At 33.2% G+C, this 27,575-nt stretch overlaps 2 protein-coding genes across 2 annotated transcripts in view; both read left to right on the top strand.

Annotated features, from left to right (window-relative positions):
- The window catches only part of LOC107190315 (syntaxin-binding protein 5-like), a 42,673-nt gene extending 35,786 nt beyond the window's left edge, over positions 1-6,887 (top strand). Inside the window, exons 6-9 of the mRNA XM_015579106.1 lie at positions 1,445-1,649; positions 3,682-3,757; positions 5,884-6,060; positions 6,845-6,887. Of these exons, the coding sequence (XP_015434592.1) occupies positions 1,445-1,649; positions 3,682-3,757; positions 5,884-6,060; positions 6,845-6,887 (501 nt within the window). The remainder of the gene's footprint in view (positions 1-1,444; positions 1,650-3,681; positions 3,758-5,883; positions 6,061-6,844) is intronic.
- Positions 6,888-6,931: 44 nt separating this feature from the next.
- LOC107190314 (syntaxin-binding protein 5-like) lies at positions 6,932-27,191 on the top strand. Its single transcript, XM_015579104.1, has 6 exons — positions 6,932-7,136; positions 7,603-7,829; positions 9,526-9,814; positions 11,060-11,249; positions 19,335-19,628; positions 26,694-27,191. The coding sequence occupies exons 1-6, from the start codon at positions 6,946-6,948 to the stop codon at positions 27,189-27,191; spliced, it is 1,689 nt and encodes a 562-aa protein (XP_015434590.1). The 5' UTR covers positions 6,932-6,945.
- Positions 27,192-27,575: the final 384 nt, after the last annotated feature.

The raw sequence follows: 27,575 nt of genomic DNA, 5'->3' as shown, positions 1-27,575 counted from the left end.
AAATGAAATCTGTTACACCAGCCAACTTGGTATTTGTGTTACATGTCATAGAGGTATGCAAGAACATTTGATTCGATTAAATTTGAAGTTGCAAATTATATCTTGGTATACGATTTAATAAATTGAGTATAATATGCAATACGTTAAAATATACAGGGTATGGGAATAAATAATAGAGTCCAAGAACAGGTGGTCATACGTGTAAAAAACAGACTGAGAATGTAGAATAACATCTTTTTTTGTATAGTACAGTGTTTTCGAGAGAATCGACCGTAAAAATTTATCTGCTACGCATGTGTTCGTCCTTAAAAGAAGTGAAAATTGTAAGAAACGAAAGACTTTTTGAAAATAAAACACACAAAAGAATTTTATTGAAACAAATAAATGTAAAATTAAAATCTTTATTTTCTGTTTCGTTTTTACCCGCAAAACCATCTCTCTTCGGTTGTACTACGAATTTCGCCGTACTATGTGCAGTTTCAGTAAAAAAGCACTGATGCGTTTAATAAAAACAAACAAAATCAAACATTTTTTATTTTGTTATTTTGTTGAGTAGGTACCCTAAACTGGCTCCTTTTGTAGATCACTCTGTGTAATCGAAAAGTAAACAGCGTAAAAGTATCGGCTGGGATTTCTAGTTTACTTTCACATAGGACCTACATGACGTGTTACGGGCTCATTTTGATGAAACTTCATAGAAAGGTGGTAAAGAGGTAAATTCTTGAATCTACCTGTCCACCACTGTTCTGCGAAATTTCATGAAAATCACGGGCGCATAGCATATTGTGCGTGATCTCCTTGTCAGTATTTAATTTCCACAAATCAGTGTCATGTATAACGACACTAACACTTACATTTGGTTTAATCGTTTACACGTCTTCAGTTTATTAGAAACTCATCGATCTTTCATGTTACAATTCACGGCGGCATACATTACATACGTACGTACATACGTGTTTCAAACATTCGATTGATCGTCACACTTAAAACATAATCCGATTAAACGTTTAAGAACCATTCCGCACCACATTCTCATCACCGTTCTCGTTGTGTGTACCCTCACAAGTAAACTCGGCTTTCGCTGGGGGAAAAAGCAGTGTAGGAAAAGGGCCTCCTTTCACTTGGTCTCGGAAGTTATTGAAATTTATGTCAAATTAACATTCAATTTAACATTTATTTCGGTGCCTGAAATAAATTTACCAAGTGGTAGAAGGCACTTCTCTTACGCCACTTTTTTTCCCCTAACGGAAGCTGAGTTTGCTCGTGAGGGTACGTAAGTTGTATTATAATTTCACGATAAGTTCTGCGACTGTGTCGCGACATTACATTTTATTGCAGACTTTCGTCTTTTTAACTTTTTTCCTTAGTGTATGGTCGTTCGGCAGAGAAACGCTTTGTTGTTGAATGTTATTTGTCCACTTATGCTCGTCAATTTTGCTTCCAGATGCTGATAGGATATGAATCGGGGCAAATAGTATTTTGGGATTTGAAAACGAAGAATGCGGATTACAGATGCCAAAGCGATGTACCGTTGAGATCGATAACGTGGCATCACGAGGGTAAACAGTTTATGTGTAGTCACACGGACGGTTCTCTGTCAACATGGACGGTGCGACAAGTGAAACCGACGAGTGTAACGCATCCCCACGGTAAAAGAAAAATTACCATTTCAACCCTTAACTACAGACCGTTCGTCTCAGAAACGAACTTGAATGTTTCTTTCACCACCACAAGCTAGTGGAGAATTTTCGAAGCTCTAACGTTCGAGTTCTCTTAATTGGACCACGTTATACAGAAAGCTACTGACCCTCATATGATCTGAAGTGAAGTAAATTTTGTTTGAAAATTTTTATTTAAATAAAAGTAGCTTTATTTCTATTGGGTATATTTTGTTTGTTGCTGTTGTTTTACAATGTTTTTAATAGCTTATTTAATATGAATAATATAATTCATATTATTTCCTATAGTTAATTTCAATTTTCTTATTAATTTTCGATGAGTTGGTAGTTTTAATAGTTGTATAATGTAATAGTTGTTCTATGGGCTTTTTGCAAAATTAAAGTCATAAAATCATGGGATTTGTACTGTGTTTAAATAATTTTTTTGTCATTCTGATGGTTGGTAGGTTTTCACATAACTTGGCTCAATTAACAGTAAGTGGCACAGTATTTCCAAAACGGTAATAAAAAATAGCATTCAGTTGGTCATTAAAAGTACCTATCACCAAGCAGTCGTCGAATTATTCATCTCTGAAACGAATCGTCTGTAGTCAATGGGTAATGTAGACTTACGAAATATCTTCACCATGATATTGAACTCTTATTTCGAAGTGATATTAAATCTTACTAGTCGCGGGAAATTATTAAAAAAATATTGCATTATTAATGAAATGTATTGTAATGGGTAAAAGATGCTAACCAAGCTAGACATTTGCCACTAAAATATGTTACGAATTATTACCTTTTTCACATAATACCTTAATACTTTATTACGCAGAATGTTTGGAAGTAATAAAAGTATTTTATTCCATAATATTTCAATATCATTAATAAAAGTAACATAATTAACTTTGAAAACTTAGAAGATACTCCGCCTACGAAAAACTTGTTACTGCTAAGTAATAGCCCTCTTTATAATGAACAATATCCAGCCCACCCTATATCTAGCTGCGTCACACGAGTGAACGGCCGAGTGGTGGGGAAAGCGCTCGGGTAACTGGTGTCCGATTCCTGCACGGTTTCTGGAATTCTGGTCCTCTATAGCCTCGACTAGTGCGGGAAACGAATGTCTACTGTATAACGTAGGGTAGACCGGGGCTGGTAGGCCAGTTTTTCAGTGTTTGATTTTTAATAAATTATATGGGCGAAATATTATTACAATTGTTATTATATTTGATAGGACATATACATATTTCACTATCTGATTAAATCATTAAAGATGACTTAACGTGATAAAAATTGAAGTACATATTTTAATATTTTCCTAACACCTTTCATACTGGTCAACCAACTCTATGGTCGGGGGCGGTTGACTTACTGTATGGGTTAAGTCCGACCACGTGACTTCTTTCTCTTCCAAATCGGCCCAAAAGCGTCGAGCTGCCTGTAAACTTTTCAGTGGAGAGTCTCGGGTGCCTGCCCGATCCCGCCCGATCTCGTAATCACGGGTACCCGCACACCTCTAGTAATTAACCACACTGTATTTTTATTCTCATTTTTATTAAATGAAGTTATATGAAATGTCGTGCTTGCTGTTTTAGGAAAAAATTTGGAAAATTCTGAATTTTTTAAAATTTACACCATTTCAGTGGCATTCTATAAAAAAAAGAATAAAACGTGACCGTAACTATGTAAAGAATATTAATATTGTTTTAAAATTCAGAATGACGGGTTTTAAATTTCTTATTTTACAATTACCGAAATCATAAATATTTTTGTCGGAATTTATATTGATTTTTAATTTATTATACATTGTACGTTATACTATATTCTATTACATTGTAGTATCCATGTATTATACATATCAATATATTATACAGTTTAGTAAATCTAGTGTTAAACACATATAAAATGAGGTAACATGAGGAAGGACGTAATCAATAAGTCATTAAATCAATTTAAGTAGGTACTATATTTTATTAGTAAAATTATATGCACGATCGTATTTGTATGCTTGTTTCAGCAAAAACTACTAAAGATGGCGAGCCAGAACCGTGCAGATCAATTCAAAAAGTCGAATGGAAGCTTTCCAGATCGGGGTAAGATATTATATATAGTTGCATTCTTTATTCGCTATATTACACAATTAAATAACACAATATCGACTTTTAAAATTCTGAAAAAAAATGTTTAATTTTTTAAGTCTTATTAATGTTTAAACACTGTTGATGGAACTTTATAATTTTAGATATTTCGCATAATGGAATGTTTGTAAATTTCAATACTTAGAAATGAAAATAACTATTAAGTTGATCTGTGTAAAATGTTAGTTTTATTAAGTAGGAATAAAAGTTACACTCTAATAAATAAATGTTACTAAGAGTGATCACATTTGAATTATAATTTTGAAAAATATATAATTAAATTATGTTTTTAACTTCCTGATTGTTTAAAGTACAAAGATTGAATATAACACTCAGAGTTATTATTATTCACGGACAAAGTGTTTTATTTCTAAACGTTCAAATTTTCAATTTTTCTTATGACCAAAGGTGCAACATGCAATCCATCCATTATTCTGAATTTTTAAATAAACGAGAACATTTATTATATTTTTTAATATTTTCTTGCAATATAGTTAACACTTCTGTTCCAGTAATATATCTACAATAATAAATTCTATTTTTAGTATGCAGGGAAGACCAATAATTTACTCATCTGGAACATTTCCGTTATTTTTAGATGTGGAAGAATTTTATTCACATAAGTTGTACGGTACCGAAGGGACCATAATATGTCAGTAATAATTTTGTTGTGGGTGAAGAGTTTTCAAAGATTTTAAGGGCACCTTTGTATTTTTTAAAAATGGCAGGCTATACTTTTCTATTCCTAATAAAATGGAGGAACATTGGACGATTTAAGTGACCTATAATACAAGGTCATTCGACTTTAAATAATAGAGTAAAACAACGATTCTTACGTTACAAGAGGTTTTAGCAATTTGATCATTGCAATGTTGTCTCGATGTAAACGGACACCACTTCGAGTATCTCTTATAACTTAAGAGTCGTCCTTTTACTCCAATAATTTAGTATCGAATGACCTGGCATTATAGGTCGTTGAAATCGTTTAATACTCCTCTTTTCTAGTAGAGATGAAAAAGAGAGTAAATCTCCGAAAACCTGCTACCCACAATAAAATAATTACCGGTAAGTTTTGATCCCCTCATTAACTTTTATAAATAGAATTTGTTCACATATCTAATAATAACGGACATACTCCAAGTGGTCAAGGTTATTGATCCACCCGGTATATGTAAATAATTCCTGTAGTGTTCATATTAATTTATTTCATCGAATACGTTTTGCTAATGGTAATATTAGTGAATTATTAAAAAATTATTATACAGGGTGAGTCATTTAAATTGATTCTCTGGAGTATCTGCAAAATCGATAATGATACCGACAAATATTTCGTATAAAAGTTAACCTCTTGCGCTGGAAAGACGTGCCACACACATCGAGATTACACGCACTTTTTACACAATTTTGATGTGTGTAGTTTTTTTGTAGCTAGACGTGTAGAGGACACATTAAGGTCAAATTCAATTTATTAAATGGAACCATGTATTTTTTAATGCATTAGTCATTAGTCGATGTTGTCACGGCGATTGTCGTGTCTTAAGTCTAAAGCTGTGTCCCCATCGAGGCGGCATTTGCCGCACGGCACGAATTTGCGGCGGCATTTGCCAGACGGTATGCTGCTATAATGGTAGATTAACTGTAAGTGGGAAACAAATGTTCTCTTTTAGTATTTTGCATCTTCTTTAAACCTTTTTGTCTTAATTTTTCAAACTAGGCATCATGATAACTTCGGTAATTTTCAACATTTTGCCATAAACTTTGCGTTAATCTACATAGTTTGTTTTTAAAATTTATAAATGTTTTTGAAATATGTATAAATATACCCTGAATCGTTCACTGCAAAAAGTATTATAGTTTCTTTGCTAAAATCCCAAATATCATATTGAAAACGGGCATCTACATTAGATACCCCTTTAAGAAGGTAAACATTACGATATCATTGACGTTTTCGAAGATACTCTGGAGGAGATTGATTTAAATGACTCACCCTGTATACAATAATCTTAAGATTAGAACTATTCTTTGCAGGGACCGGATACGCAAGAGTATCGTTTGACATTGTATTTTCTGTGTTCATTTAGGGAAGCATACGTTATATTTTCCGGTGGCTTAGCGTACGATACAACTGGGCGAACCCCAAGTATAACTGTTATACATGGGAAAACTACTACTGTACTAGAAATGGAGCACAATGTGATAGACTTCATAACACTATGCGAAAATCCATGGACTAGTGGTATATTTTTAGTATTTCTAGTGTATTTTCAATTAATTGGTTATAGTAATATCGGCGTGTTTCGTTCGGCTTGTGTCTGTGAATCTTATCTAATACGTTTAGATACAATAATACTTTATTAGTAGTTCGAATAAATTGCAGTCAAGCAGATGATATTTTTTTAAATTAGAAGCAGACTTGAAAAGCAATTATATTGGACGCGACATTGTTTAATGAAGGAAAACACTCTAAGCAGGCTACTGTATATGTAAAGAAATTTGATTTAAAAAATTATTCACCTTATAAACATATATTTATATCTTAAAAACTTTTAATATTCTAAATACTGTGAAAAGTATAGAGTAAAGTTTAGAAAATAAAGTGATGTTCACAAAGGGGATGTCAGTATATAGTAAGAACCAGGAGGAAATCAATTACGAAGATTATTGTTCTATGATTTGTTCGCGAGTTTTTCCGTCAATTCACGTCATTTCTGCCAAAACCTTTGACTGTAACATTATTACCTTCACGAAAATATTTTCTAATTTGAAAACTTTTTTAAGTATCTTATAAAACTTATAAAGCTTTTAAATATTTTATCATCAAACTGCAGGTGTTTGTGTTAAAATTTTTATAGTCTATTATACAAAAATGGAAATTAAATAAAGAGTAATTCTTCTTGATGTTACATTTTATTGTGTCATCCTCGTTCGTGTCCTTTATAAATGCATACAGTCTACATATTTTGATTCCATTTTTCTATTTGAAAAACATTTTGATTTTCATTTAAATAGATAAATGAATAATATTATTTCTGCTTTGTACAGATTATCAGGATCCATACGCTGTCGTGGTCCTACTACAAAGTGATTTGGTTGTGATAGATTTGTTAACACCCGGATTTCCATGTTTCGAAAATCCGTACCCAATGGACATACACGAGTCAGCGGTGACATGTTGCGCATACTTCGCAGACTGTCCATCGGATTTAGTACCTGCCTTCTATTCAGTTGGATCCAAGTCGCAGAAAAAGACAGGGTTCAGTGAAAAGGATTGGCCAATATCTGGTGGAGAATGGAGTTCGAGCTCAAGTAGTTATAACGAAATTATTGTAACGGGGTAAGTACATATAATTAACCCTCGTGTATTGTTCAATATATTGTTGCATTTCTGTTCCTTGAATTAAACTTAGTCTAACACAAGCTGTAATGTAATTAGGAAAATATATGTCCCTTCTTTGTTATTATGTGAACTATTGATGTCAAATTAATTTACAAGTTTCTCTGATATAGAATATAATTAAGAGTTACACAGTTTGAGTTCGGGTAAAATTGACAGTAAATATCAGTGATGATAAAAGTGTTCAAACTGTAAAAAATTATTAAGCTTAATAATGACAGGCTGGTATAAGCTTTAGTCCTTTATTTTAGGAACACCATGTATATAACGTAGAAAAACTTTTATAAACAGCAGACCGATTACTTTTGGAATAGGCTACGTTATTAAAATTCCATTTCGAAAATAACATTACGAATTGTATTGTTTAATGGAATGTTTTATCAAAAGATAAATGTTTTTATTGTAGGCATGACGACGGCAGTATAAAATTTTGGGATGCATCCGCAGGCACTTTACAAGTCCTTTATAAATTGAAGACAGCTAAGCTTTTCGAGAAAGGTAGAACGCGTAGTATAGACTCGGAAGAAGATCTGTTTGCGATACAGCAAATCTATCTCTGTCCCGAAAGTCGGAAATTAGCGATCGCAGGAAATGGAAAGCACGTTGTTTTGTTTAAATTCAAAAAAGTAGAGAGTATGTCTGAAGTAGTGGTAAGTAATCTATTCATTTGCCAGTCATTTTTAATTATCATCAAAATTCATTTATAATGTTTCGTACGTTGGAAGGATTTTTAGACGCGTAATAATGTTTTCTGTATATTTCATGGCAGTATGAATTAATATTGTCTAAATATTCCTGAACAGATAATTATATCGTAGATGCAGTAAGCTTCGTACAGAGTAAGATCATCAGGAAGTAACTTTAGAAAATATTGAATTTAGAATGTCATCTTTTCTGTTATTTTATTCTGATTAACTTTCATTTCCTCAAAACCAGAATTAATATATTTTATTATGAAATTACTTGTATTCTTGAATCAATCTGTAGTCCAAATGATGAGTGATCACAGTCCACGTGATCACATTCCACGTGGCGTATAGTGATGTTTACTTAGTGATAACAATGTTACTACGTGGTCTCTCCAAAAAGTTCGTAGACAGTGTTCATAAAAAATTTATTTGATTTTATTCAGATACATCGACATAGTCACCTTTGAAGTAACCCCTCCCCCCCCCTCGCGCAAGAATAAAATTTTGGCAACGTAGTTTCCATGGTTGGAAGCAGTGCTGCCGATCTGTTTCTGATATATCCTTTAACAACTTTATCATTTCGCTCTTGATGGTTTTCACGTCCCACAATTGCTGTTCCCGCAACGGCATTTTGATTTTTGGAAATAACTAAAAATCGCAGAGGGCCAGATCAGGGAAACAGAGAGGGTTCTCGAGCTCGGTGATTGAATTACGTACTAGGAATTCACGAACAACTACTGCTGTGTGCAATGGCGCATTGTCATGATGCAAAATGTATCGGTTCCCTTTCCACAACTGTGGTCGCAGACACTGTACACGGTCTCGTAAGCGTGTCAGGATATCCAAGTAGTAAGTTGCACTTACAGATTGTTTTTCTGGGACGAATTCATGTTGCACAATACCATGAATGTCGAAAAAAAAGACCATTATCTTTATTTTGGACCTGCTTCTTCGAGATTTATTGATCTGCAGCTCTCCTTTTATGACCTATCGAGAAATCATGGTTGAACAGTCAACACAGTACTATTTTCTTCGCCGTTTTTGTTCAGCAGTCAAACATCTCGGAACGACCTTTGCACACAGTTTCTTCATTCCCAATTTTTCGTCTAAAATCATGTTAGCAGTCGTTTTACCTATGTTTAATTCTTCCGCAATTATTCTAACAGATAGTCGTCGATCACGCTGCACGCAACATAAGACACGACCGATATTTTCGTCGACGGACGCAGTTTCAAGATCGTCCTGCTCTCACATTATCAGCAACATCTTCCAAGCCCCTCTTGGAAATGTTTTACCCATTTGAATACTGCTTGTCGTTGTATTGCACGCTCCCCGTACACTTTTTTGAACATTTCGTGAATTTCGGTTCCTTTCTTCCCATGCTTGACGAAAACTTTCACGTTAATGCATTGCTCCATTAACACAGTGATTTCCATGTCGACCATGCACAGTAAAACAGTTTTATAAAAAAGTTGTTATTCGCGTTATGGACATTTCATGAAAACCAAACTTATACTGAAGATCAAGGAAACCCCCAACTGCGATTCTCGCTTGTTCGCGTCGCGTCAGTGTTGCCATCTGAAAAGAAACAACATCGGTCTACGAATTTTTCGGACAGACTACGTACTTTATTTTTATAGTACTATTTTTATACTATCTTATGCTAACTAATTCTTCGTATGATTTTCGCGGGCCCCGGACCAAGGGGAAAGAGGTGGAAAGTTCGTCTGATCACGACTCACCGGCTGGTAATACCTCAGGAAGTAGCGAAACTAAAAACACTGAATCGAATCAGCCTCTAAAAGTTAAGACTGGTTTACAGAAGAGAGCCCCAGGCTTTCAAGCGACACTGATCTGCTTAACGGTCGCTGCTAGTGGAGAACAGCCTGAAAATATAACAGCCCTTAGTTTGAACTCTTCCTATGGCTTGTAAGTACCAGAATCAAATTTGATGCATCGTTGCAATTTGCACTTACTTAACTTTAAAACATATGACAACTGAGAATATACATTTTTTCCGTTCATTAAAAATTGGTCAAAATATATAGGGAGTCAAGTATGTATAATTCTACAATCGTTGTTTTTGTGAATCAATGAGAAGAATCAACTTATTTAGTAACGTACACGATGTATCCTAAATTCCTGAACTGAAATGAAAACAGTAATCATTTGTACGATATTTAATATGATTCGTTTAAGACACAAGCGCATTGAACTATAAAAAACATGCAAAACATCAATTAACAGTATTAGACTGGAAATATAAAGTTAAGTAAACCGTTTCTTAAGAAGTGGTACAAGTACACTTTTCCTTATTTCGAAATATTTAATTAAGGGTACCTTCCGTTCAGAATGTTAAAAAAGTAGGAGATATTTATGAATTTGTTAAAGGAAGAGTTTTTAACACATCGTCAAATAACTTGTTGGTTTTTATCAATGCACTCTTTAGGATAATAACAAAATTTTTTGTTTGAATTTTTCGCTGTTGATGCATCTAATAGGTGGCACTTAGTACAGCGTCAGTAACAATAATAATCGGCATACAGCTATTACCTCACGGTTAGATACGTTAACAGATGAGTTGAATTAATACATTTACAAATGAATCGGTTGATACGTACGAAGACACTAAATCACTCTCGCGACCTGTTAACCGTATCGGGAGTTGGAATGCATCCGGCCAGATTACGTAGTTACCCACGGGGTGTTATGGCGTAGCCAGATTTTCTTGGAATACTGATCCTGTTGAAGAACAGGCGTGTCCCCCCCTACTTTTAGACTAAAAGTCGGACCTAACCCGAAAATGAGATAGACTTCTTAAAATAAAACGCCCTGTGTCATTGGAGGGGTTTAGTGCAAGAGGGAGCTATGCTACAAAATGCTGAAAAATGATATTTTTATTAATTGTGTAACCTCTTGATGTCTAGTTATTATCCCTTAATTTTTAACTACGTATTAAAACTTCTGCCTGTACTATGGGAGTACGCATTTATATACAATCCTTATGTACACCACTGTCCATAAAGGCCTAAATATCTCACAACGCTACTGTTGTGGCATAGCTCTCTCTTGCATTGGACCCTTCGTTTAGTCACACGTTTCTAGTTGAATGTAACATCTCTCCAGCCATAATTAAGGAGTAATTAATTCACAGTGGTTATCATTTGATTTTAGAATGGCATATGGAAATGAGACCAATTTGGTGATAATAGACATCGTGCAGAAAATTTCTTTGATTGTATTGAATACAGCGGACATCGGCGGTAATTCGGATCCGTGTCAACGAGTGTTACGCAGCCCTAAACGCCAAGACGACTTGAAACGGGAAAACGAGGACAAAGCAAGGAGTCCTAGCACAGATCAGGTAAAATGTATTTCTTTCTTGATATTGGTCATTTTGAACGTTCAAATTGTTACCCTCTCCATACTTCTCAGATGTGTCCAAAACGATGCCTTTAAAATTTTAAGTATACATATCTTTGCTATATCCTAGATACTGAAATAAATTATCTCCATTATTGCATGATTGTAAAATGACTGCAGAACTTGATTGTTCGATCTGTTACTAAAATTTTGTTAACTGTAAGTCTTCTTATCCTTTGTAAATATTACAGAAGTTTCAGTTCTCAATAATGTCACCGTGATATAACAGGTATCATACCAGTACCGAAGGTAGACGCATCATTAAATAGTCACAAATCATGCGACCATATTTTCGATAATAGTATCCCAGTGAGTTATCTAGGTGTTACGATTTCGTAAGACACTGCGTAGGATTCTGAATAATAGCACATAAGTAAATTAAAAAAAAATCGTTTCATATGAATAAACTATTTAATTTTTCAGAAAAGTAACTGACGCATTACGTTATTTAACAAAAAAAAAAAGATCATTTTGTCCTAGAGTTGATACATTTCGCCATATCAAGATATGCATAACAAATTTTAAACAATTTCCAGCCAGGAAAATAACCAACTTCATATTAAATATCCCATATCAAACCGACTAACTGCTTAATCGGATAAAACTTATGTAGATAACCACTAGAAGAACATTTTTTTATACTAACGCTTTAAAATATAAAAAGTGTAATAACCATTAACCATCTATTAACCATCTACAAAACGTTCCATTAAAGCTTGATTTCTGTCATTTACACAGTCTCTTTGAATTCATGTCTGTCTCGCGGTCTTTTAATTCATAAACTGCTTTCAACTAACTCACCCTTTAGAGAAGAAGTTTAATATTTAAGCGAATGTAAAGCAGTCCTTCCGTAAATTCCAAGCAGAAAATTAGTAAAAGTGCAAACAGTATGTTTTTTTTTCAAATTAATGTTTACTTAAAAATGTAACTTTTAAGTTTAACTGGTACTATTTGCTTCTTTGGTAAGCTTTGCTTTTTTCTATAAATAATAAATGAACATTCCACATTTCAGTTGATCATTGAAGATTTTCGGAAATGTTAAAGGTAGAATATTCCTAAGTAATTTATTCTTATTGTGTTTGACAATGATGAAAAAATTCGTGATGGTAGAGAATTATTTTGATATTCCTTAAACTCAATTGAATACTTACGCTGATTGTACAATTTCTTGATTTCTTGATCCTTTGTATATTGTTCGAGTAACTATTGCATAAGTGCTCAGGCAGTAACATTAATCTAAAATAAAAATTCAATGAAAAAATGTATTCTATCTGATTGGTAACATCCTTCTCAGCCAAACCTGCAAAGCCAAATTTTGTCCAATGCCTGTTATAAGGTTATGTATTCAGCATGGCTAAAAATTTTATGCAAGATCTGCTGTAAGCAACTTGCGCGCAGATTGGCAGCAACATAGGCAGTAGATTGACAGCAAGTCTTGCAACACAATCTGCTGTGACATTGGGAGCAATAATTGAAGAGAGTTTGCACAGCTTCAGCCATTTAAATTTTATATGGACGGGCATATATGTATAGGCATTTAAATGATCTCTTTAAACAATTACTTTTGTTATTGATTTCAGGAAAATAAATAATTCTTGTAATACTTTTATTTTATTATTAATAAGTATATATTTATTGTTTTATAATACATATGTACTCTTTAATTTTCAATTTCACTTACAATTTAACAATGTTTACAGTTTTATATACATATAACTAGTATTTAACGTCAGTCAACATTTTCTGAAGTACGATCGTTTAGGAGTAGTAAGATCCAGTATCATATGAATTCAGTTATATGTATACTGAATATATTTTTTTATAGTAAAATGAATTCTATTGTCATCAATGAAATGGAAAAAGAATTAAATATCGCAATGCAAGTAATATTTAGTTAATTTTAATTATGTTACATTTACCTTTATTGTCAGTATATAAAACGAAATTGGTGGTTGATTACGAATATTTTTCTATTTTTTGGGCTCTGTTCCGTTTTTGCCCAATCTGACAATAAGTTACGTTGCAAGAGTTGCTGCCAATCTGCTTTACGATTCTGTCAGCAGGCTCTGTCTGCAAAACCCAAGTCAAATGCGGAAATAGATGGCTATGGTTTTTTAGATAAATTTTGTCACTATTTTCTGGCAATCTGTTGGAAACTTGCACATAACTGGTTATCAGGGATGTTCAAATAATTTATGTAGACGTCTACACATTTTTCAGTGCTAACAGTTATTGAAACTAAATGTTTCTCTTTTATTCAAATCAACCGTTAAGAACAATGAATTGAATGGAGCAAGAAATTTTGCAAGTCGTTCATTCTTGATTAAGCAATTGATATGTTTCTTATACTTTACTTGTAACAGAATTGTTTACATGATACAAATATTCCGTGCGCTTCGTTTTTACTTTATAATGCAAATTCAACCAAAAACCATATATACACACATGTACACACAACATATAATCATTTTCTGCTTGGAACATTAGAAGATAGAAACGTAGGAGAGAAGTAATTAGATTGTCTGGATAAATTAAGGAATTTTAAACAACAAACGAGAATGTTATCGGCGACTAGTGGTCAAACTTGTCATTTTCCATGTTCTGGGAATAGAAATATAGCTGTAACAGATTTATGTAAGTCGTTTCATTAACAACTATTTAAATATATATTGAAACGTTCAATAATAAACATAGCATATAAATATTAGTTATAGTTATCGTAAATATTTTTGTTCTGTTTCCAACATCGAAACTGTCGTTCTTAATCTTAGCCTAAACAAATAACAATGTACTTTTTCTAAACATATACTCATGTTTACTGTGCATTTAATGTTTAGCCAACTATGTGTCTACCCACATTGAAGCAAGTAAGAGCAATATACTTTTCGTTAAAGAAACAGCTAGAATGTTTATTTTCGTTGTATGATATGCGATATTACTTTGTTAACGAACAACCGAACTCGACGGATGTAGGTAGTAAATAGTAGATGGTATTTCCGTTTCACGCTAGCTTTGGTCCATATTTAGACGTTCGATTGATATTGAATGTAGAAATGAAGAACTAACAAATGACACAAAAACATCGAAAGGTAGCTGAGAGTATTAGAGACTTACAATTAGTACATCATTACGATTGTGACAACAGTCATAATCGCTTTGCATACATATACTAGTAACACAGTAAGATATACGCGTGCGCCGATTTTCACATAAACGTTTGATGCCATCTGTGCATGTACCAGAAGTTCACCTGAAAAGCATAATAATACAAGATATACAAGACGATAAAAGTGCAAGTGAATACACGTATATTATATAAAATGTTTATTATAACAGTATACCGATATATAATAGTATACGAATACCTCCAATATACATAAATGACAATGAAATCTAACTCTTTTTTCGTTAAATTCATTACAAGATAAGTGCAAGACTACTTAGTTTTTTCTGGGACATTGTAGATCAGAGGTAATTTTTAATTACTTTGAGTTTTAAAAAACATCCCTCACCAGACGAAACGGAAATCGACAGTGTTAACACAATTTTCAGGGCAATAGTAAAATTAGGAAACCAGATATTAAATCAACATTCACGATATCTTGTAAAATATAAAGTACGACAGTATTTCATTATATAATTGAATACCATCTAAATCCCTTTTTAACATATTATTTTCATTTGACTGGACATTCCTTTAAAACCATATAAAATGCTAACAAGAGACTCATATTCATTTTCTAGTTCAAACCTTTCATCAGGAGAATGCTTACGTGATCTACTATCGTCGTATTTTAAATTGGGATTTTGTTTTTCAATTTTTGTAACACATTAAGATAGCGAGGGTGACCTTTGGCTACCTTTCCAAATGAGCCGCCAATGTGCGGGGCACACCGTGTTCGCCCTCCACCAGGACCGGCCCTGTGTGCAGTCATTGAACTTACCGAAATTATTCAATTTTAACTTAACGAAAAACGGGTCACTAATTTTCAGTCACTAATACCGACTTTGACCAACATTACATGTATATTAACACGATCCGATATGTTTTCTTGATCACAAACAATGATGGGAACATTTTTGTCGAGAGTAGTCTCATTTATTTTTAATCTCATTTATTCATAATTGTTAGTTTAACTTGTTTTATTAAAACAGAAGAGAAAGCTTCCATTTTCAAAAAGTTATAAGGATAACACGATAAATAAATAAATTGAAAAAATCCATCGATCAAAGTGGGTATCGATGGTAAATATATTGATAGAATTAAACAGAAAGCTATTTTTAGAGTTGTAAAGTTTTTCGGTAAGTAAAAGTTAATTTATGTCATTATTAAATTGTTCTATACACAGTGTTTACAAGAAAGCTCTAAGATTTCAAAGGCATTTGTGCTCATCCAGACGAGTAAAAACTATTGTTCAAACTATTGTTCAAACATTAACAGATTCTGAAATAAATTCTTTCTTTGCGAAACCTAAGCGTCTGTTTAGAAGCGTGTATTGACATAAAGAATCGAATTAAAGCATTTGCAGCAGAATATCATCACTTATATCAGAAAAGAAACTATAGTAACAAAAAAGAGTTTGTTTGTAGTTTCAGACGATTCGTTTGTGTTCGTTCTACTTGTTTTAAGACCTGTTTATGTTATCGAACAGTGGCAAATGTAAAAATATATTTTTTCCTGTATTGATTAAGTACTTTTTATTCCTCTTGTTTAGTAGAACATACCCTTGAAATCTTGTACCTTTTTCTTAAACACCTTGTATAGGATCATTCTGATAGCTACTATTTTCAGTAACATGAATAATTAATCGGTATTGTACTTTCAAATATCACGAGTACATTCGATTTAATTTTCTGTTTTCTTACTGATGAATATCTGGATGAACAGAGATATATGAAAAGTAAAAAATTGTCCGAAAAAGTGCGCGGTAGTTTTGACTTTGAATGTACACACATTGCGAAGAGAACAGAAGCAAGAAATATAACTATATAAATTTCCAATTTCTTAACTTATAAGAACATTATACTATATTATCTGTTGACTAGAGAAAACAGTGTAAAAGTATTAAGTCGCTTAAATATAGAGATTGTAATGTACGTACTTGTATATGGTGTAAGCACATAGCATTTAAATGATTAGCTTATAAATAATTTATGTTATATAATAGGAATCCCCACATTGACTTGTAGCTTTTTTTGCATTGAAAGTTTGAAGAAGTTGGTAGCTCATTTAATAAGTATTATATAGTATTTCATTTTATAATGGAAAATATGGAAGTAAGAAAAGGTGATACAAGTATATAACGCTAGAGTAAACGGAAGTATTCGACGAACGATTAATTATATTTTTACAGACATATGTTTCACTTGTAACAACGACTTCTGAAATGTTTCAGCTACGTATCATTATCTCGACAGTAACTGACAGCATTAATCAGGTCAGGACGGTTGTATCAGGTGATTTCAAATATCTATAAACGTAATCACCAAAGTAATTAAGCTAGCTATTCTATTGACTGACAATAATTAGAATGTCCCAGTGTATTTGCCTGCGACTGTGCAAATTGTGACAGTAATTTTCCATGTTGAACACGCTAGATACATTGTGTGATCCGAGTAGTTTATTACTCCTGAAACGAATGCTAATAACGGCTTCATAAAACATAAACAAACTGGCTTCATTAATAAAGCAATTTAAATATCCTTTAAAAGTATTTTTTGAAAGAAAATAAATTTTAACTTGTGTTCGTGTCACGAACAAGTTATGTACATACAAAACGTTTTTTATCGACACTCTCTTCATTGTTTCATGCTTGAAGAAGAAAGTAATCCGCACAGATTGTAAATGAGAACTATCTTTTTAAACATTTCAATATGCATGCTTACAATCTAGTACGTGATTGATAAATTATACTCGTCTACTTTGATGTTGTTAGCTGCAGATACAGAGTATTTTTAAATACATTGACGCACGGATAATTATATATTTTTGTATTCCTCAAGAACAAATTTTTAATATTTTTGGAATCGATAACAGAATCAAAGTAAGTGAAAAAGAAAAACTAGATAGAGATTGAGATAGAGTCATTTTTACAAACTCTCGCAGAAAGTATTCAATTAAAAGAGGTTAATACGATTGCTGCATACATTATAAATCATTTACAATTGAAAGTACACTTGTACATATTTTAAAGAAATAAAATAGCAGAGTACACAATACGTCAAGAAAATATTAATACGATAATAAACGTTCACTTATCACACATAGAATTATTTAATGTCGACAGGAACGTAAAATATATTATATATATATAAGGTAAAAAGTTTTGTAAATAATATCACAAAATGTTAATGCATCTTTAATTTTCTCACCAAAGGGATGAGAATAGGAATTATATACTATTTTTTTCTTTTAAATCCATTCACAAGTTCGAAAGATGTTGCTCGAACATATTCTCCATGGAAATATGTATTCACTACTTTACTCGTTAAGCTTATTCACACATCTCAAAAGATATATTTCATTGTTTTCACGTGGTTGCAGTAAATATATAGAAAATGTAGGTGAGATCTACGGGAAGTTAACTAACAGAAACCAGAATAATTATTCGTGCATTGGTGTATTATTAATTAGTGTTAAATAAACGTTAAAATGTGTACTTATGTGATGAATTACATTATAGAGTAGGTTCATAAATCTCTTCAGGGATAGATTACTTAAGTTAATTTTCTTGACATTTGTCTAAATGCTTTAAGATGACGTTGCCATGTTATATTGTCCGAGTTCAATTATGAATATCTTAGTCGTAGGTTTAATACGCAATCCATTGTTATACTATTGAAAACAATTTCAAAGTGAAAGATGCAGGAATGGTTCCAGTATCCTCGAAGAGATTAACTCCTTAACACGCGAATGGTTTTATCGACAAGTACGAAAATTACTGATTTTAGTAAATACAAATTGACACCATTCACACTTGAAGAAACCTTCCATCTTGTCACAGGTTTATACTTTAAGGGGTTAATGTAAATTTCCTCTTAATACTGACCAGTTATCAAATAAATGTACAATACTTTAAGTCGCATTAGTACCAGAAAATTTGTAACCAGCTTCTACAATTGTGACACTATATGCTTGTTCAGAAGTCAAGCTCAAAACGTCCAGTAGTTGCATCGGTGACGTTCTGTTAAGAAGTAAAGTAATTTCATATCTCCAGTTTACAATATTTTTCTCTTTAAAGCGGAATAAACGAGTTAGTAATCCGTAAGGAAAGACGGAATAATAATGAAAGAATCTATTTAAAAATGATATTCTGCAGTAACTTGAATTTCTGAAGAAGCAAAAAAAAAAAATGTTAATATGTATATTTACATTTTGCAAAGGTTTTATTTCTGGAAAAAAGAGACGTTAAATATGTCAAGATATTGTTTCTATGAGCATCTTAGGTACACCTCGCATAAATGTTCACACGTGTAATTAATTCGAATATTGTAAAACGTTCGAACGCCTTCCCTTGACTGCACTTTTCGGTTTTATCGTTTCGAATCACGTCTATTTGGGAAGTGACAAGTGACCATACGTTTGCGATATCTATCCGTTTGAAGACTAACTTAACCATTACTTATAACTAATTTTTTTTTACTACATGTAACTAGGGATCTAGTTGTAATATATATTATACTTAATCCTCCAGTGCACGTGTTGGGTCCGTGGAACCCACAAAGATATTATTTTTCCGTTTCAGTAGGTACTCTTAATCCGTACACTGGAGGGTTAATATAGGATAATATACATTTAGAACGATAAGATTAGATTATGTTAGATTTAATGGCTATCAATATATTTGCGGGGGATATAACTAATTAATAAGAGGTGTTGCTAACATTACAACACATGCAATAATGCTGTATATTGTACGCATATAACATGTGAAATGATCTGCTTCTAGAGCTTAGAATTAAATCTCTTGCCATTTTCGTATGCATTGATTTTATTGTGAAAAATCCAACATGTTAAATTCATCAGACTCAACGAGACTCTACTGTGCCGTCTGAAGCCTTATTAGCAATGGTAGCCGACAATGCTCAACAATCGCAACAATGCCCACTACGCGGCGAATACCAAGCCGCCAGCTGCAATAACGACAAACGGACCACGGAGGTCACTGTTAATGAAATCTGTAAGCCCGGACACACAGTGAACGAAGAAGATTGCGCGAAAAACCATGGCTGGAAAGGATTCAGTCTGAAGAGGCAGCTCACCAAGGTTGATCTGAAAATAAAAAGTACTTTCACGCCGACTTTGACGTCTCAAAATGGGGTACTTGTATGCTTTTTTTGATATCCTTCAACTGTGCGTTCCATTATTGATTTCACTACGCAAGGAGAGTCATTTAACTTTGCCATCTAAAATATTTATCTGACGTGTATAATGACAATTCATTGCTACGTACATACTTAGCTAATGAACAGACTTTTACTTAATTTGAACTTTTGGACGATCAAATTTTGTTTTACGCAATGTTAACCCTTAGATTAGAGTGCTGTGTATGGATATGTACGCTTGACTAAAAACATTACTGTAACATGCTGAAAGGATTGGAAATTACAATACGAAACATTATTTAAAATTGAAATACGAAGCTGTTAGTTAAATAGTGTGCGAACTGGGTCTTCGACTTCGGTTCATCACGAACGTAACGTTGTACGTTGCAAATGGTGCCACTGAAGACTGATACACCGGAAGCTTAATACATTTTTATTAGAAAGCATATAAGTGGAATCAAGGAATACAAATGAAAATAATTGACATTAGTTTAATTGACATCATCACCTACAGGCCTGTCCAGAGTGTTAATAAAAATGTAAAATATTCTCATATGGTGGATTTTAAATATCATAAAAGTTCATATGCATATAGACTACCGTTCAGAAGTATGGAAGCAGTTAAATAAAATCTTAAAAAGTCAAATTACAGTTTTTAATACAACAAACGATTTACATGTATACTATACCGCCCTATAAATGGTATATCTGTGTTTTAAATCGAGCATCTCAGTTATTTCCTATACTATTGAAGGTAAAAAAAAATGACTAAATAAGGTAGAAGTGAATCTAGTGGTGATAAAAAAAAGTCTTGTAGATGTCATTTTGACAGTTTTTTGAAGGTCATCGTCCTTTTTTTGGCGCATTAATATCAATTTTTTATAACGCGATGATGTAATCGGCGTGAAGGCAAGTTGAACAATCTACATACCACGTCCTTGATGTGACCTTGAAGACGAGAAAATGAGTTTCATTCTGAAGAATGTAAAAAAAATAAAACGAGAAGATCATCTAATTTATTATCATCTTATTTTATTGGATATTGTCCAGTGTTATTTCATTGAACTTGTCTTGATGTCGACTATAACATTACGTTATATAAAATGAATACTAATGTACGAAAAATGTACGATGACCTTGAAAAAACTGTTAAAATGACTTTCACACGATTTTTTTCATTATTGCCACTCCTATGCCTTGAGACCATTTACATCTTCTTCAGTCACTTTTTTCTTACCTCCAGTAATAGCGGAAATAATTCAGATGTTGGATTTAAATTTAACATCCTGTATATAAGGGTGTCCCATCTGACTCTGCTACCCTTAAATATTCTCTTATTTGTCACGATACAAAAAAACCGTTCTGGGGAAAGTTAGTGTATTTTAGGGGGGACATTAGGCTATGAAATTGAAGGTTACCTCAAGGTCATATTTTCTGAGATTTCTCTAATGGTAACGTTTTTTTTAAATGGAATGCCCTATTTTGTTTTCCATTACAAAGAGGAAATCAAAACGTATCAAACAATGTATCACACAATGACCTTGAAATGACCTTGGACTGAAAATTTCGCACGTAACTGGTTGAGGTGGAAGCTCACAGAAATTTAATTGCAGAAACAAAATAAATGCCATAATCGCATTATTTATTATTTTAGTGTATGTTCAAAGTGTTGTCACCCCATAGTGTGATACATTGTTGGATACGTATTGATCTCCTCTTTGTAATGGCATACAAAAAAATAAGGCATTCCATTTAAGAAAACGCTACCATTAGAGAAATCTCAGAAGATATGACCTTCAGATGACCTTCAATCTCATAGCCTAATTTCCCCCCTAAAATACACTAACTTTCTCCGGATCCATTTTTTTATACCGTGACAAATAAGAGAATAATTAAGAGTGGCAGCGTTAGGTGGGACACCCTATATGTATGTATTATACATAACAAAACCAACATAAAATAATAAAAATTTATTCTTATCTAATTTGTACCTTGTCGAAATAACCATCTTTGGTTTTAATAGCTTCCAAACAAATTTTGGTAAATATGTTATTATATAATTTGGTAAATTTTTAGAATAAGGGAAGCAGCTCCGATAACCTTGACCTTGACATATGTTGTCAAGGTCACCCTCGTCAGTGATCTTCAGAAGGTGTTATCAGACGCTCGTTTTTAATTGAAAAGTTATAAATAAGAAAATCTGCAACATATACCAGTTGTTTTGACCCTTGAAGGACTAAAATGAACTTGATCGTGACATATGAGGTCAAAGTCATCGCTCTTTATTTCTTAAACAGTTATTAACAAATAAATTTCGCAATATGAAGGTGTATGCTTAACTTCACAATGTACACTTTACCTTATTATTAACATATCTGCTTGTTTAAGTGATTACGTGTACGGGGGGCTCACCGCTCCTACTTCTGTACCCACACTTCGGAAAAAATGTAACGCAAACCTAACTCGACATCATTTCTGATTAAACTGAAATGATATTTTGGTTAGATTGTGGCTAGGTTTTTCTCGGGCTAGGAGAGCCTCTCCCCCGACCACGCAATCACTTAAAGGAACAGATATGTTAATAATATAATGTTTATAATTTAGGTAAGATTTCAATTATGGAATTAATCATACACCTTTATATTGCGAAATTTATTTGTTAATAACATTTTAACAAATAACGAGCGGTTGCTAAAATTTTCTCCAGGTCATTTAGGAAGGTTTCATTTGCAACATATGTCAGGGGCAACGTCATTACAGCCCTTCAATACTCAAAATAAGCGTTACATATTGAAAATTATTTTGTTTATATTTTTTTAATAAAAAAAACGAACGACAGCCAGAACTTTCTGAAGGTCACTGAGGAGGGTGACCTTGTAGTCAGAGTTGTCTCCCCTATTCTAAATATTTTTCCAAATTTTAAAGATACACTATACTCCAACCACAGCGTTGGTCATTACTAAATGAGCATCAATTTCATACACAGTTGAGCTCTGTACTACTCCAGACTGTAAGGGTTAAAAAGGAAATTGGTTACACAGTAAAAATAAACTGTAAATTTTAACCAACATTGTCGTTTTGGAGTTTCTTTCCACGTTTAAGCAATGGTTAACGTGTAATGAATGCTATTGGGAATGAGCCTGAGCTCTGAATGGTAGCTTCGGCATCATTGGTCTAGGTCGAAGTTCTGTGTGAATGTTTTTCCCTCATGCATATTGCTGACCTTGAAGCATTATTACTACAAAATGAAAGTAGATCGTAGATTATGTCATCAAATATTTTTGATTCATTTGAGCTGCACAGTCTAAAAATATATCAACGTATATCGGGGACACTTTGTACATTACACACGTGTAATAGGATAAAAGATCGATATTATAGTCACGTCAAGCACAGTGTATTGAAGACTGCAATTTTGTCAATAGAAGGTACTTCAGTGTTTACTACAAACTAATGTTGGATATAAACAGTTCCAGTTCAAACCATTCTGATTGTATGACGCACAAATATATAAGAGATGGAAACAGAGAAATGAAAGGAAAATTAAAAAAGCTCCCTAATGCTACATGGTGATTGGACCGTCTCATTTTTACCCTCTAGCGGTACTTTCACTGGGACAATATATTTATATTTTTGAACTATACATTTCCATAGCATACACGGCGAAAAAACAAGAGTTTTAAGACTTTAGTGGCTCATAGTATACACCGAGATGAGTAACAATTATCTAACCAATGAAGATACTACAATCAATCCTTCCAAAAAAAAAAATACAAAAGTCTGTTTTAATATTTTTTACAGATGCTTCACATGTCTTTCTTGCATTTCAATACAAAACTCACATCTGCGAATCATAGATCGACGTACATCTTCAAGTATTCCTTTCGTCTCATATTGCCTGTTGTCGTACAACATTGAATTAATATACTTCTAAACAAATTTTTCTGTTTACATTCAACATGTTGCAAAGATACTCACTTACGATATCGAACGTTCGTAAATATAAAAGTTAATTGTACACCGAAAGCACCGATTTTAGAACCTATATTGATTAGATAGTTTTTGCATTCCTCGTTGAGTATTATAAGCCTCTCAAGTCCTAGACCCTTTTTTACTCATCCTGTGTATAGAAAACGTGTTATTATTATTATTCTCGTGTGCAGAACGTTCCACTATGAGCGCCAGTTGAAACATTACCTAAATTACTAACTTTATGAAAAAATGCTAAAGCTACGAATTATAAAATTTGTTAGGTTGGAGATATTTTGATTGTTTTGTTTTCAATGTCCTTTGATGCTCAACTCAATTCTTTTTATAATAGAATGCTATATGTCTGTGATATTATTGAAGAAGAAAAACAAATTTAACCGTCTACGTAAGTGGAACCAGCCGTTGCAGTCAGACTACGACTAAAAATTTGATCAAAATTTCTAATGCTATTACTTCATCTTCGCTTAATACGAAATCATATTATGGAATATCGTCGAATTTGTTTTTCCTTTTGTCTCCGAAGATAATATACTATTCTATTGTATAAAGAAATGCTGATTGGAAGTAGAAAAATAATAATGGTCTCCAATTTATAATTCATGTAGGATAAAGTCTTCTTGTAGTATTTGTTCATAAATTCAATAGTAATTTACACGATACGATACGATTTCAACTAGTGGTTGTCATGGAACACTCTGTACTTCACGAATATGCAGAAATGAATTTTTTGAAAAGAAAGTTCGTGCCAATTTAACGTCTCGTTTACTGTCTGCTTTTATATGCAAGAATGGTACTTCTTTTTAAACTATAATGTGTTACGATGTTGACTATACCCTGTTGCTGTTGCTTTTGCTACACTTTACACGTGAATTCTGTAGTAGATACTGTGCTTAATATTTATACATTTTATAATTTTATGAAATGTGTTTTTCAGATTGAACCTTTTTTTTTTTTAATTTGTCAATAGAAAAATCCGAAATGTGTATATAAAAACTATGGACAAATCAGGTATTCTCACTCTTGATAAGTACGTTGTCGTTATTCTTAATAACAAAATCAAAATTGTAGAATAATTAATCAATTATTAACGTACTATTTATTTAAGCGACATACTGAATAATTATACATGTAAGACTCTGTTTTAGGTGGATAAATGATGTGTTCTCCTTTGCATAATGGCCATTATAATTAGAGCCAACTTTTTGTATATTTTTGCCTTTTTTTCGCTTTTGGTCTGAAAGTATTAATCATTTATTGGATGAAAATCAAATTGTGTTCTATGTTATTTCAAACATAAACATTAATTGCAATTCAACTACACTCTACAGATATTGCAAGAAATTTTTATAAATAACATTACACGAATTATTTTAAATATTTCTTCAAAATTGCATCATTCCACCTTTACAATCAGCTTCAAATAATTTACTCAAAATTAATGTGTCATCTTACAGTCAGTACCTTTTGGTCTTCAATATTCCATTGATTTTTTCAATACGAAGACGAATGAGGAACTTCATTCATAAAACGTTTTAACATTATAAATCAGTCATGAACAGCAAGCAGAGCGATGATGAAATTGCGAATATTAATGTATGTGCCAAACAATTATTTAAACAGAAATACGTTTCTTTTACGTAGAGGTTAATTAAGTTCAAATTGGAATTCAAATTTTATTGAAAATTGAATAAAATTCACCGATTTAGAGTTTTTTACTTAAGATGATAATTGTATGATACTTATTATTGTACTAATAGTATACTAATTAGTATGTTATCAGTACATAATTAGTATACTAATAAGTATAACTAGGATAAATATTTTGAAACAGACGTATACATATACGTACAAGGTGCGAACAAACCTGTAGTAGAACCCGGCGAGGGTACCTGAGTACTGAGTACTGAGTACTGAGTCATAAGTTTTTTGTCTAAGTTTCTACGAATCTATTTAATTAACTGATTTTATTTAATTAATATTTAAATAATATTTATGATTCATGTATAGTGGTGGGTAATAAAACTGTTCAACCGTGTTTAAACATCTGACGAGGAGTTTGGACGGTCCAAGCTCAGTTTGACATTGTCGAGGCATTCAAACTTTCCGAACATTTCGATGAAACCTTTCAAACTTCAAGCTTATGCCGCTGTCCACTTTTCAATAAGTTTGATGAAATGCTTTGAATTTCAAGCTGCGAGCGTCGGCTATGCAACTCGAGGTGGTGTGGTGGGACACCAGAGGCTTTACAGTCAGTTATTTTTATCGGTTTTATGAATACATATGTTGTTTGACCTACGCTCGCGTCTGGAGTGGCTTGAAGATTATAATTTTTCATCAAACTGTTTGAAAAATTTACAGCGATTCGAGTTTGAAGTTTGAAATATTTCATCGAACTGTTTGAAAAGTTTAAATGCGACTTTCAGTTTGAATACACTCGTTAAGATCAAACGTGGCTAGGCCTGTTCAAACTCCTCGTATTCATAAACGATCCACCCACCACAATAATCATGTATATGTCAGTCGATAATATTTTCTATGCTTTTTTGTTCTATATAATGATTATTGACACATTGATGAAATTCTTTCATGAAGAGTCATTCCCCGTTCAGTTATACTATGAGTTTGTCTCCACCCTGTACAAGTTTCGAAAATTCTGAAGTTCACCCTCACCGTTGTTATTATACAGAACTATCCATCAATTCGTACAAATTCTCACAAGGAAAAGCACAATTCTGGTAAAAAGAAACGTATCTCAAGTGTACTCTTAGCTTGAAATAACTTGTTCCATTCCTCTTCTTTCGTATCAAATGTATATGTTCAGTTCAAACATTTCCATTAATTAAAATAAGTAAAGTTCCCTTTTGCTGTCGCCATCCGCTTTACGCATCGTTTCGCTTCGTCTAACCAGACAATAAATTAAATGATCGCTTCATTAGGAATTTTGTATATGTGGCTCTAACTGCAGCTTCAATCTCGATCGTTTAGAGCTTTCCACATTACAAAGAGTGGCCATAACACGCGTGAGTCCTTGATATGAAAAAGGTATGTACAAGTACCCCATTGTTAACAGGTAGGCACTGATAGTAGCGGTGGTCAGAAATCTTCCGTTTTTTACTGTAACGTCAGCGAATCCGCGAGTTCGTTGTCTCCAGTCGAAAGTGTCGAGTCTGAATCTTCGGTGTCGTCGGAAGGTTCGATACCAGGACGCGAGAGTCCGCCGCACGACGAGAAGAAACGATGCGGCAGCCTGGATGCGAAGAGCCCGATGCTCGAAGGGGACAATAACAAACTGTTACGATTACAAAATGAGAATTCGCCGGAGAAATCGTCGGCCGTCAGGCCAGTGGACTTAACGTTATCGGAGACCGAGATGAAACCGCCGAGGCTGAAGAAAATCGTCAAGATGAAACAGGCGAAACGCGAGGGTCGTTTATTGTCTGTGCCGAACTTAAAGTTTCCAAAAAACGACCCACCGATATGCGATCTACGGTGCGAAGAGAACACGGCTCCCGAATCCTTCACCTGCAATCTAATAAGAAGATTCAGTAAGTGTTTAAAATTAGAGTAGAGGAGAGTATGTGTTGTCTGTGTGCATTTAGATACGTGATACGTGTTAGAGGGTTAAACGTAACATGCGAATGCGAATGAATGCGCGTGAGCTAGTGTGAGTGTTACGTACAGGTGTGTGTGGGGTGTGTGTGTGTGTGTGTGTACTAATCAGCAAATTTATTTCTTCTGATCGCAACGTGATCGCGTAGCGATGATACGCACACTTTAACGTTGAGAAGAGAAGGGACAAGATATGATGCCTCTGTGTCGATGAGAGAGCGTATAAATACTTGTTCGGGCAGGATCTAGATTAATTAGAGAAAACAGCTCGGCTATGTAACGACTGTGCTTCTGTGTTTTTTTCTTTGATTTTTAACACCAAAGCCTAGGATGCTCGTAGATA

The sequence above is a fragment of the Dufourea novaeangliae genome, unplaced genomic scaffold (genome assembly GCF_001272555.1).
Source record: "Dufourea novaeangliae isolate 0120121106 unplaced genomic scaffold, ASM127255v1 scaffold177, whole genome shotgun sequence".
In the NCBI taxonomy this organism is placed as follows: domain Eukaryota; kingdom Metazoa; phylum Arthropoda; class Insecta; order Hymenoptera; family Halictidae; genus Dufourea; species Dufourea novaeangliae.
This window is presented reverse-complemented; position numbering and strand designations above follow the sequence as displayed.

Bases quoted from the DNA above. Each gene is read 5' to 3' on its own strand.
- LOC107190314 (XM_015579104.1), top strand. From the start codon at position 6,946: ATGGACATACACGAGTCAGCGGTGACATGTTGCGCATACTTCGCAGAC. The intron at 7,830-9,525 runs GTATGTCTGAAG...TTATTTTTATAG, and splicing joins TAAATTCAAAAAAGTAGAGA to TACTATTTTTATACTATCTT. The intron at 11,250-19,334 runs GTAAAATGTATT...TAAATTCATCAG, and splicing joins GGAGTCCTAGCACAGATCAG to ACTCAACGAGACTCTACTGT.